The 19,137-nt window shown below is 45.0% G+C and overlaps 1 protein-coding gene across 5 annotated transcripts in view; it reads right to left on the reverse strand.

The window, feature by feature from the left end:
• GLI3 (GLI family zinc finger 3) overlaps positions 1-19,137 on the reverse strand; it is a 267,337-nt gene that overhangs the window by 184,034 nt on the left and 64,166 nt on the right. For 3 of the 5 annotated variants that reach the window (XM_040473020.1, XM_040473019.1, XM_040473022.1), the window contains exon 2: positions 8,274-8,516. The exons of 1 other annotated variant lie outside the window; for it this stretch is intronic. In XM_040473020.1, the coding sequence (XP_040328954.1) occupies positions 8,274-8,516 (243 nt within the window). Of the gene's footprint in view, positions 1-8,273; positions 8,517-12,346; positions 12,517-19,137 lie in introns of those variants that run through there. One more of the 5 variants, XM_040473023.1, reaches the window with a different exon arrangement.

The raw sequence follows: 19,137 nt of genomic DNA on the forward strand, positions 1-19,137 counted from the left end.
CAGAAGTCGGGAGGGTGGTTGTCAGACAGGAATCCTGAGCCTGCAAATCCCAGCGAGGAGCTGAATTAAACTCTCAGAGACAAAGAAACTCTGGGTTAGCAATGGGAAACACAGTTATCCAAAGATCTGCTGAAATACCCAAGAGCCATGAAACACAACATGTCCTGGGGTGAGATCACCCCAGGGATCAAGCAGAGGTGCTCCCCCCAGGAGCCCGTCTGCTACCACTCCCTTCCCTGAGCTCCGCCCTCCAGCCACCCTCCCCCTAGGTCCTCACAGGGGTCAGGATTTCCTTTGCAAAGGATCTTCTCTACCTTTCTGCCACAGGGATTAGTTCAGATGTCCCTTCCTCCAGGAAGCCCTCCTCAAGTCTGGGTCCGTATATTGTTACCCGCTCCCAGAGGACCCTGCATCTGCCTTTCTGACACATTCTTTGTGTTGTTTTTTTTGTATGAGCTTATCTATTTATCTCCATGTCCCACCAGCCTGAAGGTCCATGGGAGCAGCAACTTTGTTCATCCTTTCTAACGCTGCTAGTCCTTTGTTCATCCCTTAGGACGCCACTAGTAAGCACACGCTGAAATAACAAATGACTAACAGATGAACAAAAGCTACCAACAGCTGAATGAATCAAAAATGTTCCCCTGGACCCCCAAAAAGGAAGGGAAGACATTAGGAAGAGAAGAATAATTAATTTTAGGAGAGACCCGACGTAAAGACCAAAATGTAAAGGCTAAACAATTTAAGGAAGTTGGATACTTTTCAAAGAGGTCTGTAAGAATCCAAACTCTAGCAGAACAGAGGAAGGATGGAGCAATAAAATGCCAGATCAGTTACCCTACATTAAATCAAAGTGTAAAAGGCACAGAGAGAAAACTCCAGCCCTTTCACTAAGAAGTATGAAGATACCGCACAAATTTATAGGTACAAGATCAAGAAAGCTGAAGCAGGACAGGAGATACAACTTCCAAGAGACATCAAAGGTAACATTCTTTAATTATACAAGAAAAAGGAGGAGGGACCAAGGGTAATGTTGCCTCCATTAGAAAATGGGACAGAAAGCTGTTCACAGATGGCTGAGAAATGGTAAGAGTTCCTGTGTTTCTCAGGCTGTACTCGAAGAAAGGCTGGGGGGAGGGATGGACGGAAAGAACTATAAAGCAACTAAAAAAAAGTGCTGACTGCATTGGGTGGGTGCCAAATTAGGGAAGGAAAATAATTACATGGAATATTTAAACGACTGAGTTTATAATCCCAAACCGATTCGTAGACGGAGGCTCCTGTTAACATGGATTACACGCATATTTGGACACTAACAAGTTGGAAAGATGTTACTGAAATCATGAACTGCCTAGAGATTATTGAAAGGAAAACAAATCGGTAAAATCTGGAAGAGGGGACACAAATACCATGATCGCCTTACCGACAGAAAAAAATCCTACACCTGTTCGATTTCGGACGGGCATCAAACACTCGGGACAGGCGGATTTCCCATGCTGACCTCACGGTTCTGAAGAAAGGATCCTCATCCAAGTCTGTAAGCAAATGGCCAACTTCTTCCAAAGGACCACAATCCAGCTCCTGTGAGAGTCCTAGCAGTCTTACATGTGCCGTATGTACATGGAGGCAAATATTTTTGCTGGTTTTGAAACCTACACATTCTCTGAGTGTGCATAAATGCCCACTTTCAGAAAGGACTGGGTGACTATGCTTGGATCAGAGGTGACACAGAGGAACTAAAAATAAAATAGAGGCCGAAGCATCAGTCTCTTCAGGTTGCCGAATGGCCACTTCAGAGTGGCAAGCTTGGGACAAACTTCACCTGGGCTGTGACTCCGGTCAGGTAACAGAAAGGCTCACCCTTCTCTGTCCTGAGGAGGCACCGAGGAGTCCTCTCAGCCCTGCCCCAGGAATTCTGGTGGCTGTAAGAATGAGGGACCGTCCCTGGACGGCCCACCCCATCATTCTAAAGACCAACATACACGGACAACACAGAACACAGCCGTGAGGTGCTGAGGTGAGAATTATAGGTCTACTTGGTGTCAGGGAAGGGAAATATATCTGTGAAATGGAACTTAAAAAAGCGTTTCAAAGGAAGTGGTCTCTAAATAGGCCCTGAAGAACAAGTATAACTTGAAGACAGGAGGAAAGCACAGAGTGACACCAAGAGGAACAAGGGTGTGAGCGGGGTGGCCGAGGCAGTGGCCGGGGAGCCTGACCTGGAGGCCTCTGGTGGCCGCCATGGAAGAGGGGTCTGTGCCAGGATGAGACCAGACCGAAGACCAACTGATTTTCCCTAGAACAGGGTCTCCCTTAGCCTTTTGTGTCTGTCCTTCTGAATGGCCTTCAAGCTTCTCCCTAGTCCCCTCCAATAAATGCACCCCAAAATTCAACGAATAAAGCCAAATGTATTTTTCTAAATGCTACATGCTTTTCTCACTGCTGGTTCCCAGTTTTGCAGGCTACCTCCCAAGACTGATACGTAGAATCACAGTCATATCAGGTTCAAGAGTAGTCAAGATTCACTGGCAAGCATCAATCTGGAACCCTAGGAATCATCCCTAGACTTCCACCACTTAAGGCAACAGCTCTTTAAAAATCTACGGAAGTGGCTCACAGTTTCCAATCCTTAAACGTTACCTCTGGACTACTGAAAGAAAACCTGGAAAGTTACACTGAATTTCTAATAGAAAGCCAAGAATAATCACAGAGCTATTCTTTTTTCAATTTTTTTTTTTTTTAATGCTTGTTTATTTTTGAGACAGAGAGAGCACAATCAGGGGTGGGACAGAGAAAGAGGGAGACACGGAATCCCAAGCAGGCTCCAGGCTCTGAGCTGTGAGCATAGAGCCCAACATGGGGCTCAAACCCACGAACTGTGAGATCATGACCTGAGCTGAAGTCGGTCACTTGACTGACTGAGCCACCCAGGCGCGCCCCAATCATGGAGCTATTCTTAAGCTCACAAATACGAGTTCTGCAAAGGTTCATAGATTGTCCGCACCTCCGCACTCCAGATCTCCCTACAGCTCAAGACTATCAGTGGAGGAAGCAACGTACCTAGCAAAGCCCCCAAAGTATCAAGTGACATCAGTCCTTCTGACTAAACAGTGTAATTTCCAACTAAAAAAAAAAAAAGAGAAAAGAAAAGAAAAGGAAAGAAAAGGAAAGAGAAGAAAAACCAAGGCTCTACAACATTCCTGATTGGTTCATCAACTAGATGCGAATGGAACCGTGTGCTTGGGCAACTGTCACTGCCTGTGCTGTCTGGTTGACCCCAAACTGTTCATTTGTGCCCCGTAGGCATTTTTGTCTCTCACAGTCTCCAGATGACACTCCAACAGTAAGAGAAATGTGAGCAGGTGCACCTATTAAATATGTAAAATACTCATCTTCTCTTCCACTCGCTTAGAAGATGTATTTCTAAGGGGGGTAAAAAGTCACCTAATATAAAGACAGACAGGTAGAAAAACATTACATTTTTTTTTTTTTTTTAGCACACAAGAATGCAAGTGGGCTCGGCCCATCAGCTTTCTGCGGAAAATAAATAAATGCAAGCAATTAAAAATTCAGTTTCTTTTCTTTAAGCAAATTCCTCAGGTTTTGCTAATTAGCAACTAATAGTTCTGTCATCCGAGCTGGGAAACATAAGGAGGAATACCAGCGGTGTGTTTTCAATCAAAGCATTTGCATGCAGGAATGAATCAGATTTTCCGTGAGGGACTATTACTGCTTAGGAGCAGTTGGGGGCAGAAGAAAAGCATCGTCACAACCACAAAACTGTAAAAGGGACCTGAAATTTTAGAAAAGGGGACCTCCTTCTCCTCCTTGTAACAGAACCAGCAGGGGCCCTGCAAGGCATGCCTGGTGAATCTGAGAAGCTCCCCACCAAGACTCCAGCAGGGACAGTCGGAACACACAAGCCTTCGCAGGAAGACAGAAGACAACGCAACCCATGTTTTCTGTCCCAGGGACGAGAGGAAAAGTTAAGCATCGGCTGGGGTGCAGGGATGCCTGAACTATGACGTCACCTGCCTTCACAAGTTCCTAAGAGAATGAAGTGCGTGGTGGTTAAGTGCAAGCCGGGGTGATGGTAGTTTGAAATTACCTGGCTACGGATGGAGCAGGGGCAAAATGAAAGTGTAGGAAGGGGACAGGGGTCCTAACCCTGACTCCGGTACAAGCAGGTCAGGGCTCTGAAGCCCGGCCCCTCCCACGCTCTCCGGGACGAAAAAGCGCTAGTGATCACGCAGCAACCCGCCTGGCAGCATCACCCCACGCCTGAGCCGCGGAGCTTGAACGTCTACTTTCTCGCCTTGATATACAAGCCCTCCGCCACTACCCTTCAAGGGAGAATACCCTCCGGGGCCCCCTGTGAGGATTTTATTCCAAACATATGTTGCGAACGTTTGAAGTGCCCGCTCTCCCTGGTATTCCTTTTTTTTTTTTTTAAGTCAAACCCACAAAACCTAAAATACTCTGAATCCAGCCAACTGCAGTTTGCGAAGATGCAACATTCCATGCCCAAGGATAATAAAGTCTTGTGCAATAAAGATTTTACAGATGTCCTTCTGAGGGTAAAGAAACGATTTTCCCTTTTCCGGTCTTACGGGAAGCCTGCCCACACGTTAGAAATACAAAGTTAGTATATATAGAAGCACAAATTAGCCATCTTGGAAAGTCCACATTTTCCAACCACAGAGAAACGAAGGAATTCCTGTGAGTGTTCCCATGCGCAGCGACACGGGATTGAGGATTCTTTTCTCCCCAACAACCTGGTGAAGCCAGCACATGACTCAAAAGAAAAGGGAATGAACGGCCTTTAAAAAGAGGTTTCTGAACCTTGAGCCACTGCAGGGCTGCAGTACCGACAGGTAAAGAAATGGGACTGAATTTCCAGGTCTCATTTTAAAAAGACGGTGCTTCGCTCACACCCTAAAAAGTCTTGAAGATGTGACTTCAGCATCACATTGGTCATTCATTAGCTTTACCTGGGTAATTAAATCCAGATCAGGGGGATGGATTTTATTATAAAGTGCTAAAAAAATACTCATTATACTGCGAGAAGATTAAATGACCCAATAGGGTTCGAGACAAACTACAGTTACATTCTATCTAACTCCTTGAGGCTTAGTTGAGGACTTCGTTTGGGGCGCCTGGGTGGCTCAGTCGGTTAAGCGGCCGACTTCGGCTCAGGTCATGATCTCATAGTCCGTGAGTTTGAGCCCCGCGTCGGGCTCTGTGCTGACGGCTCAGAGCCTGGAGCCTGTTTCAGATTCTGTGTCTCCCTCTCTCTGACCCTCCCCTGTTCATGCTCTGTCTCTCCCTGTCTCAAAAATAAATAAAACGTTAAAAAAAATTTTTTTAATAAATAAATAAAAATAAAAGACTTCATTTGAATAATTCTGCACCTGTCATGTTTTCCAGATAAGTCTGTATTTGCTACATAAAACACTTCTGCCAAGAATTTAACAGGTGAAAACTTCTCAAAATCATCTAAATGTTTCCGTACTTCCTTCACTTACAAAAGAGCAAAAGATTAGAGGGAATTCACTAAGGTTCAGGGAGAGAGGTTATGTTCAGAAGGCCACCATGCACAGTGCCGACACCAACCTTTTCCCCAAGGTTTATGGCCCACTTGATCTCTGATCTGTGGAAGATCTGTGGATCTCAGGGAGGCAGAGAAACACACGCGACTGCAGCACTAACAAAAACACCTTGGTTTGGAGATTTGAACTAATCACATACAGGTGCTGATGGTGGCGGTGATGGTGGCAGTGATGATGATGATGATGGAAAGGAACAGGAGGAAGTGGAACAAGAAAATGACATAAACTTTAATGAAGTGGACGCCCGGGGGGGAAGTGCCATAATCATGTGAAGCACTCATCATGAGCCAGAGATTTTATCAAATACTATATTTGCATGGTCTCCCTTGTCAGGAAAACGCCATGGAGCAGCAGTTACATTATAACGCCAAGTAAATAGTTAGCAATTGATTTTTCGAGGGGTCAACACGCCTGGCCAAGTTACACAGCCACAAAATGGCAAAGCTGGACCTTGAGCCGAAATCCCCTAAGTGGTAATCCGATCTGGGTAATCCCTGGGATTCCCCCAACCGTGTTATATATGTCATGATATCATTTATTTAGGGCCAGTTTAGAGAGTACATTGGGATGGGGGGTCAAAATGGCATTTGCCAGTTGGTTATAGGCAACGTACATGGTTTGTCAGCCACCATGCAATTTTAACAGTGACTTGAACAAAACAGTGGGGAAAGCTGAAGACATCAAGCTGTTGGTCTATGTCCTCTAAACAGAACAGTCCCAAGCCCCGCTAAGAGCTCTCCAGTGCCCTGTGCTAGTTAATATCCCACTGGTGGCCCAAGAGAGGTGGGTCACAAACACGGTGCCACAGATCCCAGGTGTGCAGAGAGCCTATCCCTCAATGGAGGGAGAGGATCCAATGGGCAAACCGTTAGAACCAACGAACCAAGAACAAGCTGCAAGTTAAATAGCACGGAGAGAAAGTTAACGGTCATCTGCCTACTTCCATCAACCGGAAGAGAAGTATTCGTCAGCTGTCCTCCCCAATTAAATACCTCACTAATTAGTGGGCATCTGGAATAGAAAACAAAACATAAATAAGAGACGGGAAAAGTTTGTGTTCACACATAAGAATGAAAACAATGCAGGGAACTTGTGCCTAATAAGCTAGGCTGGAGTCTTTCTAAAAAGTAAATACACTCAGGGAGTAAAAATTTAGGATGCGGATTCCCTCCCATTTTCTGCACGAACAGAGATCCAACAGAGACCCGTTAAATAAAAATACAATGTAGGAAACAAGACTGTGCCCAGAGAAAAATCCTGCCAACACTGTTTCAAACTCTCCTAAAAAAAAGTAGAAAGACAATGAAATAAACTTTAATGAAGGAAGAAAAAGAGGCACGCCCCACTCCTCCTCACTTCTAGACTGGTAAAAACAACTGCAGCCATGAGCACTTTTTGATCAGAGAAGTTGTTATTTTTGACCAATAAGCACTTTTTGATCAGAGAAGTCGTAGCCTTGTCCAAAAGCTTACAAGAATCCCTAAGACCCTTTCCTTTATGCTTCTGACCACTTAAAAAATAATTCGCTCTGCACTTACAAAAATAATGTACCTTCCGTCTTTACTAACAATGTAATCTGGTCGGTGGGGGAGGGGGGGGGGGGAGCAGTTGCTGAGACGTAAGGTTGCTCCGGGCTCTTTGATCTGCACCCTGATGAGGGAACATTCCCCTCTGCTGCAAGCCAGCTAACGAAGGGATGAAATTAGCTTTTATCCTGGGCACTTTCTTGAGCAAAAAGGAAAAAAAAAAAAAAAAAAAAGAAAAGCACTAATCAGCTGTCCTCACTAATCAGTCATCTGGCTAATGACCTTTTGCCTTAAAACACTAAAATTTCTGAATGATGTGGAAAAAGGGAAACACAAACCAGTGCCCCTCACTGGAGCTCAATGGATCATCTGGAATTGGAGCCGGGAAGGTTAAATGGCAAGTCTGTATCCTGGCAAGGTGATAAATCTGTAATCAAGAGCTGTAAGCTTTGGCACCTCAATGTGAACTTCATTACTCCACAACCAAATTATATTGTTTTTAACTAGAAACAGGCCACAAATAAAGTCACCCCTTATACATCATTCTTTGGAGAAAACCATCATACACTTTTGTTCTGAGTGCTAGTGATTTACTTAAACTTTATTAGTGCTGGAAAAGGAGCTTCGCACATTTCTGGCATGCTGGCTGGAGAGGAAAGCAAAACAGGTAGCAAAAAATCTTCCGCATTAAGGAATTTAGCAACGATCTGTTAAAAGAGGTCTGTTCATCCTCAACAATTACGCAAAAAATCATTAAAAATGGGAATAGCTGTTGTTAAAGACTCCTGCCAATGCAGCCCACTTTAATAACTACCCCCATCAACCAATTTTCCTCCTGCAGTGTCTACTTGGGTGGAAGAAATCTGGTTCTCGTTCCCAGCAAAGGTCCATGTGGATTAGCCACAGATGGACACCTTCCTGAAGGCTTGATGTTGCTTAGAGATGTAAGAAAATGGCTCTCTCTAAAAGGAGGAATGGACAGGATGTAGGAGAGGGGGAGAAGAGTGGGGAAAAAAAGTCAATTAAACATTTATATCAATTAATACCAGCACAATAATTCATGAAGCACGCGTGCACGCGCACATGCCTGGCCTTCCGCAGCTCCCGGAATGGGGGCCGCGGGACAGGAACCACTTACGGTAGTGGGGCTCCATGTAACCATTCCTGGGGTCCATGGCAAACACAGTCCCGCGGTACGGCACAGAGGGCTCAGCCAGGTGGGGCAGGGACCCATGGATCTCCTTCTTGATCAGTGAGGCCCTCTCGTCACTAGATGTCGAAGGCTCCTCGCTGATCTTGCCGAGCCCCTGGACACTCTGTGGCTGCATGGTGACTGCGTTTCTTCTCTCTCTGTGATAGGTCTGCCCAGGACTTTCATCTTCTAAGGAAAGGAGGAAAACGAAAGCTCCGTGAGCCACTGGAAGGAGTGATTCAAAAACAGTAATCAATTAGGTCTCCCTCTCTCTCCCTCCTCCCCAAAAGAAGCCTATTTCTCATTCTTGGCAACTTTGAAAGCTACACCATGATGGGATAGTCTCCAGGCAAAACTGCTTATGAATGAAGGTCCAAAATACAAATCCAAGGATTGGGGGGGGGGGGGGCAGGAAATGAGCCTATTAAGTTGAGATGTAGGGGGTCAGCAAATTATCATCGCCAGCTTACAACCGAAATCTGCCAGAGAGGCTTTTCATCAGGGACTTGCCAATATCCCTGCAGGTCCCAAGTGGAGCTGGAAGCTCTGCCAGCCTGAGGCTGTGATGTCCAGCTTCCCCCTGACTGTCTGAGGAAGCTGGGCCGCTCAGGTATCTGGGCAGCTCAGACACCCGCTGAGGCTCTGGGTGATCTAGGGATCAAAGGGCCCACAGTGATCCAGAAGTTTTCCCGTTTTTGTCTTTTTAGGTCTGTAACCCACTGGTTTACTGGAGCTTGAAATGGGACAAAAGACCCACTAGTTACAAAGGGATAAAGGTGCCAACCGTGGAAACCTACAGTGCCCTTTGCAAGTTACTTCGCTGCAGCCCACAGAACATTGCTGAGAACCAAGAAGAAAATGGAGCAAGACTGTAATTCCCAGGGCAAGACGGCTCTGTGGGTGAGGCAGGCGTCAGTTGTGTGGATACGGGCACATGTTCTGCGGGGGTCCGGACGCCGCTTCAGACATTAAGAAACAGCTTTCTGGAATTCCACACACATTCAATATTCCCGCCTCCAGTATTTCCATTCCCTTTGATCCATAGGACCTTCCCATCGACCCATTATGGCTCTCTGGGAATGGGACTGGAGGACCTCTTGTATAAGAGCAGATCAAAGAACCCACGCCTAAAACTAAACCAAACGAGTGATCTGAACCCACAACAAATGGGCCAATTCATCTGTTAGAATCATACACACATTCTAAACTACAAGCTCCCAAACAAGTTCTGCAGTTCATCAGCAGACTGTGTTCTGGAAGGTCCGTGCTGACAGAAGCAAAGCCGTTTGTGCACGGCTTACACATCTAATTTGAAAACTATTTTCCATTCTTGATCTTAAATACACATATATGTATGTGAGCGATAATTGTGCATTTCAGATGGACAGATTTTGAACACGGTTTATCCCAACATATAAACTTCTCTTCAAAGTATTGCATAAAGCAGTTCTATCTGGCCGAGAGCCCCTAAACAACAGAAAAAGTATGCTTTAGCAGATTCATGGCTGTTTGTACAAATTCAGAAGCAAGTACAGCTATAAACACGGGCAAGCATGAATATATAGACTATAGTCACGACTACTGTTCTGTGTTGACTAATGGCTTGAACTACCCAAAGCAACTTGAATCCTTCTGCCTCTGTCTGGGATTTGAAGAAATAAGCAATTGTTGTTTCAGCCTAGCAAATGACTTGCAGAACAGAACAGACAATGAGGTATGCTTTGGTCTTTACAGTGAATTTGCTGACTGCTGCAGGGAAACTGTGAAACATTACTTTAGCATTGTTTTGTGCAGATCTTCTCCCCCAAATCTTATAATTATGGAATAGATTATGAGTTTAATCTATCAAGTAACTACTAAACAGAAGGAAAAAATCAGTGTAATCCCACCCTTTCCCACATCGATCTTTACAAAAGCAATTCAAAGCGCATGCTTTTGTTCATTTAAAAACAAACTACCAAAAAAAAAAAAAAACAAAAAAAAAAAACAACCAACTCACAAAACCCTCCATTTTTATTTTCCCTTCTGACTAATCCTTGTAGGTGCCACTCCAACCTCATACTTCATTAGCAGTGAAGTCGCAGGCTATAGAATCAGGGTTTGCAAAAGGGTGTCAAAAACATTAAACCTCTTAGTCAGTTTTATAAAAATTCCTATAACCTGCAAATGGTCAACGTCATATTTTCCACTAATTTGCGCCTGTATTAAATCTTTATTTCAAATTTCAACCTGAAGTGAACTCGTGGCACTGAGGTGCAAGTTCTGTAGGATGGACCTTCATTTGGAAAACCCGAAAGCCCTCCCCCAAGAGCCGTCTTGACACATAATTAGCATTCTCTGGTTAATGAATAACCAAGCTCCTCCGCTAATCTGTTCCAGGTTGAAAACAGGATTCCCTTGACTTAATCTTCCTAGAAGAAATTAACTTCTCTTCTCTTCTCTTGGAACGGCATCCCTGTAATAGAGTGAGTTTCTTAGAAGCCATGCCTTCATGATGAGCCGCTGAATTCCAACTTCACAAACAGTTGAATAATTGGGCCTGGTCTGAGCAGGGCCCTCCCAGGCCCCACCCCCAGTCTCCTGGGAGAAGGAAGCAATTGGGGGGCGGGGAGGAGTGGAAATGGGGTGTCTTTTCAGCTAAGTGATTTTTTTCACAAGTACTAAACTTTTATTATTTTCTTAATGAGAGTGATAACTAACGTGTGACTACGCAAGTTATAACAAGGAATAAACAAAGTTCAAATAGTTAATACAGAAAACCTTAACTCATTGCTTTAGTAAACTGCAGGTAAGAATGTTCTGAGTGTGCAAACTTTCATCACACTCACTTTTACGATAGGCGATGCCAACACAGTTTACCCACCCCCTCCCTCCTCGCCAAGAAATTCCAGTAGGCAACTATTTCCTGAAGTTTACCTTGTGTACTAAGCTGCTTCTCGCTTCTAACGTGCACTCAGATCAAACCCTGACAGTACACACGCTCCAGAATACAAACAGCTCTGAGGCTAGACAGCACGCTCTCTGCAGTGAAAAGGAAACTTTCCAAGCCATATTCCTGCCTGCTCTTATAAATTTAGCAACCACTTCAGTAAGCCAAAAGAAGAAACTGTCTAATCTTGTTCAGTTGTGCCGAATTGTTCAATAAAGTTTGAGAGTCAGTGCAGACAGGCTACGCCAGGCCAAATTATTGACAGAAACATACTGTTCACCATGGCAACAAGCAGAAGTCGGCTGCAAAAATGTAAGCCAACAGCCCACTGCTCCAGGAGCATCTGCCAATGGACTTTAACGGCCAAACACAGGCAGGGGGCTGTTCCTGCTTCTCTATGTCAAACAGCTGCTAACTCGGGGGTCACACGGAAACATGCAATTCACTAAAAAGTGTCAGGGAAAAAACAATTTTAAATACTGTCATCAGAATCCCTCTTTGGACCTCCTTCCTTCTGTATATCCACGCTCGAGTGCAAGTTAACAAACTCCTGCCCCCCGATGGAGAGCTGCCCAGGCATCGCATTTTACAAACTGTCCCAGATTTTTCCAAACCCCCCCAAAGGCAACCGACATCATCGAGTCTTAGTGCCATGATCGCTGGAAACTCAAAAGTTGCCTCCTTGCAAACACCGCTCAGATCACTGACAATGAAGCCTTAACGAAACCGTGTGGTGAGAAGCGGGACTCGAACACACGCTCCTGTGCACTTACTCGCAAACACCTGCACGATTTCTCCTCGCAACCCAGGAAGCAACGGCTTTTTGGCCTGGACCTTGGATAAAAGTTTCAGACGATTCTTCCGGTATAAAAATAAAACCCTGCACTGCATCACCAACCAGAAACATCTCCTGCAACCCTGGCAAAATTAGCTGATGAGGAGAGCTCACGGTGCACGTGGTTGCCTTTTTTTTTTCTCAAATTAACATCGATTTTTAAACTGTTCCCTTAAATCCCGTTTTAACACCATTACTCCTCTCTTCCCCCAAGACAGAGAAGACACAGAGTATAAGACAACGGGCAATACTTACAACTCGGACCCCAGGCTCTGGCTAGCTACTTTCTGCAAACTTCTCTTGGTGGGCTTTCTCTAGTATGCAGACCCTCTAGGAACATTCTCGGTGTCTCCCTGCCTCCCTCACCCTCTCCCAGGCAGTGCCGCTCCCATTAGAGGAATTAAAAGTGGTTGGAGCCATGCTAAATTTAACAAGCTCATTAGTATTCTTTCTGAGTGCTTCCGAGTGAACTCTCTCTATTCAAGCCGCTCTCTCCAGCAGAAGGGTCAGGCGGCTAATCATTAAATCAAACTAATGTCACCCTATCACAATCAGCCCGAGAGAAGGAGGGTTTATTATTTCAGTTTATGCTAAATAAACGGTTTTACAAATGGTCCCCAAGCAAGGTCAACAGCAGCTTCAATTACAAGACAAACTTAACAAGAGTTGCTATAAACCAAGTACTCTGTATTGACTTAAGAACAGGCTCAACTCCACATATTGCCACTGGCGGGGTTGTACCGGAATGCATATTGTAAAATAAAGGAGCTTCTTTCTTTGCCAGAATTTGCGACTGCACAGCACAGCGACTCCTCATTCACCTGTCTCCAACCAGCTAGCTGCTCAGCTCAATTCACCCCACACAAAGGCTGGAGCCCAGACCTCAATGGACCGAGTGAAACATGTTCAAAACTAGGCTCTCTATTGTGACTGAATTTCTTAACATCTTTTCAAAAAGCGGAGAATGCCTTGAGGCTAAAGGAAGAAACAGGCTAATGGTGAATTGGGAATTCTGAGCAAATTTCAGAGCCCTTTCCTCCTAGCTTTTGAGGTTGAAAGCAAGCTCTTTCCTTTCAAGTTTCAAAGTCCTTTTTCCTCCCGCAGTGTCACAGAAGGATTTGAAAAGAAGGTAATTGTGCTCACAGTCTCCCTGATCAGAGCTTACGTCCTATTTCTGGTATTTCGGAATACTTCTTGCAATAATAGTGCATATAGCTCAATCCCTTAACCGGCCTGCACTCTGCAATTGCTCATTAAGTGAACAATTGCGGGTATAAAATGCCTTTTATGTTCAAGGTCTGGATATAAGATAAGCATTCTAGGACTCTAAATTTGGTTTACTAAGGAAACTCTCCATCATTAAATTACAAAACTGAAGTCAGAATATCAGGCTTTCCCAGAAAAGTGGCACTCAGGTTTCGGTGAGCCAAAAGGAAAGGCGGATGGGGGCAGGGGGGTGGGGGGAAGGGGTGAGGGGAGGAGGCAACAAAATGTTAAGGGGAGAAAAAAAAAAAAAAAAAGACTGGATGCTCAGATTTCTAGCCGAATGGGCTTCTAACAGGAGAATGGTATTTCCATGTTTCAGAAGGTCTGAGTGTGTGAAACCTCACCATTTCCATACTGAATGATTAATAATAAAGTCATCTTCAAATGGATTAAAACAGAGGTCTGAGGCCAGGTCAGGATGCAAATGACGATGTCGATGTCGGACCCCTCACAAGCAAACATCGCCCCCTTCCTTAAGCCAAGAAATAATCCTTTACCCCCACACAGTGCTATAGTCTCTGCCATCTCACGGGGTCCCCACAACAGTCCTACTGCAGCAGGACGAGGGGCTGGGTCCACTGTCAGATCAGAAACCGGCAAGCAAAGGACACAAGGAGAGTCCCAACCATGCCCTGCTGAACGAAGCCACTCAGCCCTGTTAACGGGACAGGGGGTCTATTTGTGAACAGGTTTGGGTAGTGACACCTGGAGTCTTTAGGCACTCCCAGCCTCGGCCACCACAGCCGTCGCCAAAAGAAGACAGAAAGTAATTCCAGTTTTGTGCATAGACATTTTCCACTAAATAGACATTTAGCGCTAAGTAGCGCTAAAACTCCGCTACTCCCCCAGTAAGTTTTTGTGAATGTAACACACCCTTGGGAAGCACCCAGGGGGCCCGAATGACAAATCAATGGTGAGTCATCTGACCTCGGGGCCTGGGTACCATGAGGCATCCCAGCAGCACAGGCGTGAGACGCACACATGCCCTCTGCCCGGCCCTCGCACCCCACCGAGGCTCAGCCAATGGCTTTTGTGCACTACAGCCGCCTGTGAAGTGTTTCCACCAGCCTGGGGCCCCACCCTCCCCTTCTGAGCAAGCAGCAGAGCCCAGGTTTCTGCTTTCCTCCCAGGAAATCGCCTCGCTGTGTTTGGAAAGGGCATTATTTCGTGTTTTCCTATGATGCGTCTGTTGCGTCTTGTCAGCTTTACTTCTTTGGGGATTTACATTTCGACGTTCTCTGGAATAAAGAGCCGGGGGACCCAAGTCCTCGCCTCCCTGTTTCGGAATTCTCCTCCAAGACTTTGACCAAAGAGAGATCAGAAACGAAAAAGGGAAGAGGCTGAGTAGATTCAGAAGCATCGCAGAATTAGGCTGCGAAGGAGGAATAAAGTTCCCGTAGGTTTTAGAAGCACAGTCTTGCCTCTTTCCTTCTAGACTGCAGCGAGGTCTCAGCCAGGGGCTGCTCCCTAGAATGTCTGGAGCTTGGCTTCCAAAGGCAGCGAGCAAACAATGCCTTCTCTAAGAACATTTCCAATGCCCTTGGGGTCAGACATGGCCCTTGAGCGGCTACACATACATCTCCCATTGACAATGACTGATGACAGAGGGAGTGGCCCAGATGGATCAGGAGAGAGCACTCCGCTTTGTCTGCACCCTTTAAACCAACTGCAGGGCCTGCAAGACGAGGCCAGCAGCAGGATTTGGAGCTCTGGAGAAATTCCAGTGGCAACCCTCCCCCTAAGATTATGGCGTAGCTCTCTCTTCCCGCTTTCATCAAGCAGGACGTCCCAGGTGAAAGGAGAGAAAGCAGAAAATGCTGTCCTCAGAGGACGGGCATCTTAATGTGTGAATGTTTCTAGGGTTCTTCTGCCGAAGAACAGAACTTAGTCTAGATCGACCAACTTCCCACCAGCCCGTCACCAGGAACGATCTCCTCCAAAAAAACAAGTCAGTGCTCAACCCAAGGCTGATTTCTCACCTCCCTCTCTACTACGCTCACAGAGTTCCATGCAACTTCAGAAGGGGAGCCGGGACAGAAGAAAGCAGGCAAGGAAGGCAAAATGGCAATTCAGATCACCTAAAACACCAAACCTGCAATGGCTGTTAGTACCGCTCCAAGCCCAGAGCTCCGCACGCCCAGCGAGCAGCCTCCTGCCTTCTCCAGAGACCATACAATGAGGGCTCCTTGCCCATCTGGAAAATCACGAGCTGATAACGCTATCAGCTTGTCTGAGGCCTCACCAGGCATGCCCGGGGGCCCACAGGGCTTCCATTCACTCTCCTCCGTGGCTCTGACCCCTGACAAATCCGAGGTCTATAACCCTGCTCATCCTTGCTCCTGGGCATTGGAGACCAGGACAGCAAGGTGTTCCTGTGACCTGGGGAACGCTACCCAACCTGGTGGGGCGTTTAAATCCAAACCCAAACCCAACAGTACTAACCAACTTTGAAAGTTCCAGACAGAAGGCACGAGCCAAGTCCCGCCTACGCCAGGGAAGAGAAAATAAAACAGATGAAACAGAACCCTGAGGGCCCCTGCAGGCATTCCTGTAAAAGGGAGGAGGAGATCTTCCTTATTTTCCATGAGCTTGAGAAGACCCTTCTTCGAATGAAGGATTCTAAAATGTCATGAAGCTTCTTCTATTAGCCTGCTATTAGTTGCTGGGCGCTGCTTACACAGAGTGAGTTAATTAGTGACATCAAAGGCAGCACAATAAATTCTCAGGAGGGCCAAAATTTTTTTTTTCTTTCCGTTTAATAGCGCATTTATGCCTATCTGTGAGTAACAGTCTCACGAACATTTAGGCATTAGAGATGTGTTTCAGAACTTGGTTTTCATCTTTTAGAAGCATGAAGAGCCTCTCTTTCTCACTTTGCACAAACAGACATGAACGGTGCAGATTCCAGAAGACTCACAACCAACAGTTTACCAGAAACAATGAAATGCCTGTTCCCAAAGCCGGAGCGTGCAGGTCACTGCTGCCCGCCGTGTCCTCTGATGGGACAGGTCCTATCACTCTGGAGATCCACCCCAGCCCATTCAGCGGGAGGACTCAGAAGAGCCTTCTCTTCCTTTAAAGGCACGCAAGAATATTCTGGCAGCACTTTGGAATGGTGGCTTCCAGGTTTGCACCCCTCCTCCACCTCAAGATCAAAGTCCCATTCCCTAACCTTTCTACCATTTTTTAAATTGCAAGAATGAACACAAATTTAACTGGCTTCATCTGCTGTGTTTATGATGCATGGTTTTTGTTTTCAGAAGACTGCATAATGAGAAAGCCTGAGCATATGGTGGTATTATATTTTTAATAAAATTTTAAAGACCATGCTTACTCCACTGCAGAAATCAGATCCTCCTGGAGAGCACATTTAAATATCAAGAGAATATCATTACTGTACCGAAATGAACCAGAGGCTCCATCCCTATGACAAGATTGGGGAGGGGAGCAGGGCTCACTTTTGCTGACTTAGCCTCTGGGCAAGGCCAGGTGGTGCTGGGTCAGGTTTCTACAACAGAAGCTCCCTCTAGCAACCACCCACTTTGACCTCAGCTATGAAATGTGTGTTTGAGAAACGCAAATTAAATGCGTTTGGATTCTTTACAATTTTACCATAGGTAAGGCAGGAGACTGCCTATCCAGCCTGTTTCACTCAGCCATAAAAGTCGGCAAGTTTGTATAACATTTTCAAGTAATGGCTCAGATGCCATCTTAGGAGTGAAGCAGGAAGGGCCACAAAACCTAATCTCTCCAGAGCACATGTTCTTGGTCATAGCCAACACAGGATGCTTTGGTACCCGCTCCCCCGGTCAACTGGGCACGGTGGACACCAACTATCCTGTGAGACTGAGAACCAGGACACAAGTCAGACCTTTCTTTTGCCTCTGTTTCAGATTTCTAGGCACATTCAGGAGAACCTAACGTCCCAACACTAAGGGAATGCATTTTTTTAAGAAGTCCCAGTAAGAGCAATTAAGGAAACTGAAGACCAAATTCATCTACCTTTCTAAAATACAAATAATTTTGTTTTCGCTCATTCTTCCTACCAGTCTCTTTTCTCAAAAGCCTGCCAACTTAAATCTACTAACCACTGACTAATTAATAACAGCTTACATTTTCTTACTATGAGGTTGGAAGGACGATGCTTGCCTGTGTCGCTTTGTCATCACTGTAACTTGATTAGAAAGGCACCGTTATTTGCCAGATGAGAAAACCGTGACACAGGGAAGCTTGGTTACTTACCCAGATCACACAGCTGCTCCTCAGGCAGAACCTGAAGCCCGCGGAGTGAGAACACTAAAGCCCACACTTAAATATTTGGCTACCGGACCTCCCTACTCAGTGATAAATAAAAAATAAATTTGACTTTTGGTCCAAAATTCAAGTTTGTATAGACCTACAAACTTCATAACTACCCAACTCTGCTGCTACAGGATGAAAGCTGCCATAGATAAGACCTAAACCAATGAGCATGGCTGTGTTCCGATAAAACTTTATTCATGGATCGTGAAATGTGAATTTCATATCATTTTCACATGTCCCATTTAAAATGTAACAAACCATTCTCAGCCCATGGTCTGTATAAAAATAGGTAGCATACTGGATTTGACTACAACGGAGGCGAAGTACTACCCTAAAGGAACATTCGTCCTTTCGACACAAAACTTACATCCAGAAAACAACTGGGAACATTCCAGTAAAACTGTAAGAGCAATATTATTGAGTATGAGGAGAAACACTGAGAAATATTCATTTTCTCACACTATTAAAATATTTCCACAATTGGCCAGGTGATTCCACTTCCAGGATATATTGAAGGAAAAAATTAGCAAAGAAGACAATGATTTATATTCAAAGCTGTTCATCATAGTGTTATTTATACGGAAAACTCATTAACCAAATGCCCATTATCTTATTTGATGGAGTATGGTCATTGACTACAGTGCATGCAAGGATTTTAACGAACACAGAATAGAACTGTACTGATTGGCAGGAACTGCTCCGAGGCCCTCTATGCCAAACCTAAGAGGTAAGCGTGATTGCGATTTGTGTATGTGCAAAAACTGAGGCACATTTGTCCAAGAAAACACAGCTAGACAATGGCAGAGCCAAAACAGAATCTAGAGTCCATTCACTCACCCACTACCATGCTTCCAAATTTCTGGAGGAAGGGATGGTAGGAGGAAAAGAAATATATAATTATTTCTACACAAAATTCCTAAGTTGAAAAAAAAAAAAAAAAACCCTTAAAGGAAAGGTACCAAAACAACATGAAAATATCTCTGTGGATTACTTTTTTCTTTATGTTTCTGTATTTCCCGCCATTTTGAAATGCAAAAACAGCTGGCTTGTTTACTTTTACTTCTATCGTAAGTATGACCTTTACAATAAACCTCTAGAGAAGTCCAAATTAAGTTCACCCAGATTCAAAAATTATCCCACAGATTTAGCTCCTGAAGTCTTGTTTCGAAATATTTATTCCACCTCTTAAAATCCAAGTGCCTGGCAGGCTTTTCGTACACCTAGTAAATAACTCTTAACACTGACACTGAGCTGTACAGAGATTTCAATAAACTTGTTTATTTACAATTATAGGATTATTTTTTTTAAGACTGATTGATTGATTGATGGAAGTAATCTCTACATCCAACGTGGGGCTTGAACTCATGACCCTAAGATCAAGAGTCACACACTCTACTGACTGAGCCAGCCAGGCGCCCCTAAAATTATATGATTATTTAAATTAGTCCATATCTATGCACAAGTGCCTCCCAAACAAC

This window comes from Herpailurus yagouaroundi, unplaced genomic scaffold (genome assembly GCF_014898765.1).
Source record: "Herpailurus yagouaroundi ecotype Mexico unplaced genomic scaffold, PumYag 100, whole genome shotgun sequence".
Taxonomy (NCBI): domain Eukaryota; kingdom Metazoa; phylum Chordata; class Mammalia; order Carnivora; family Felidae; genus Herpailurus; species Herpailurus yagouaroundi.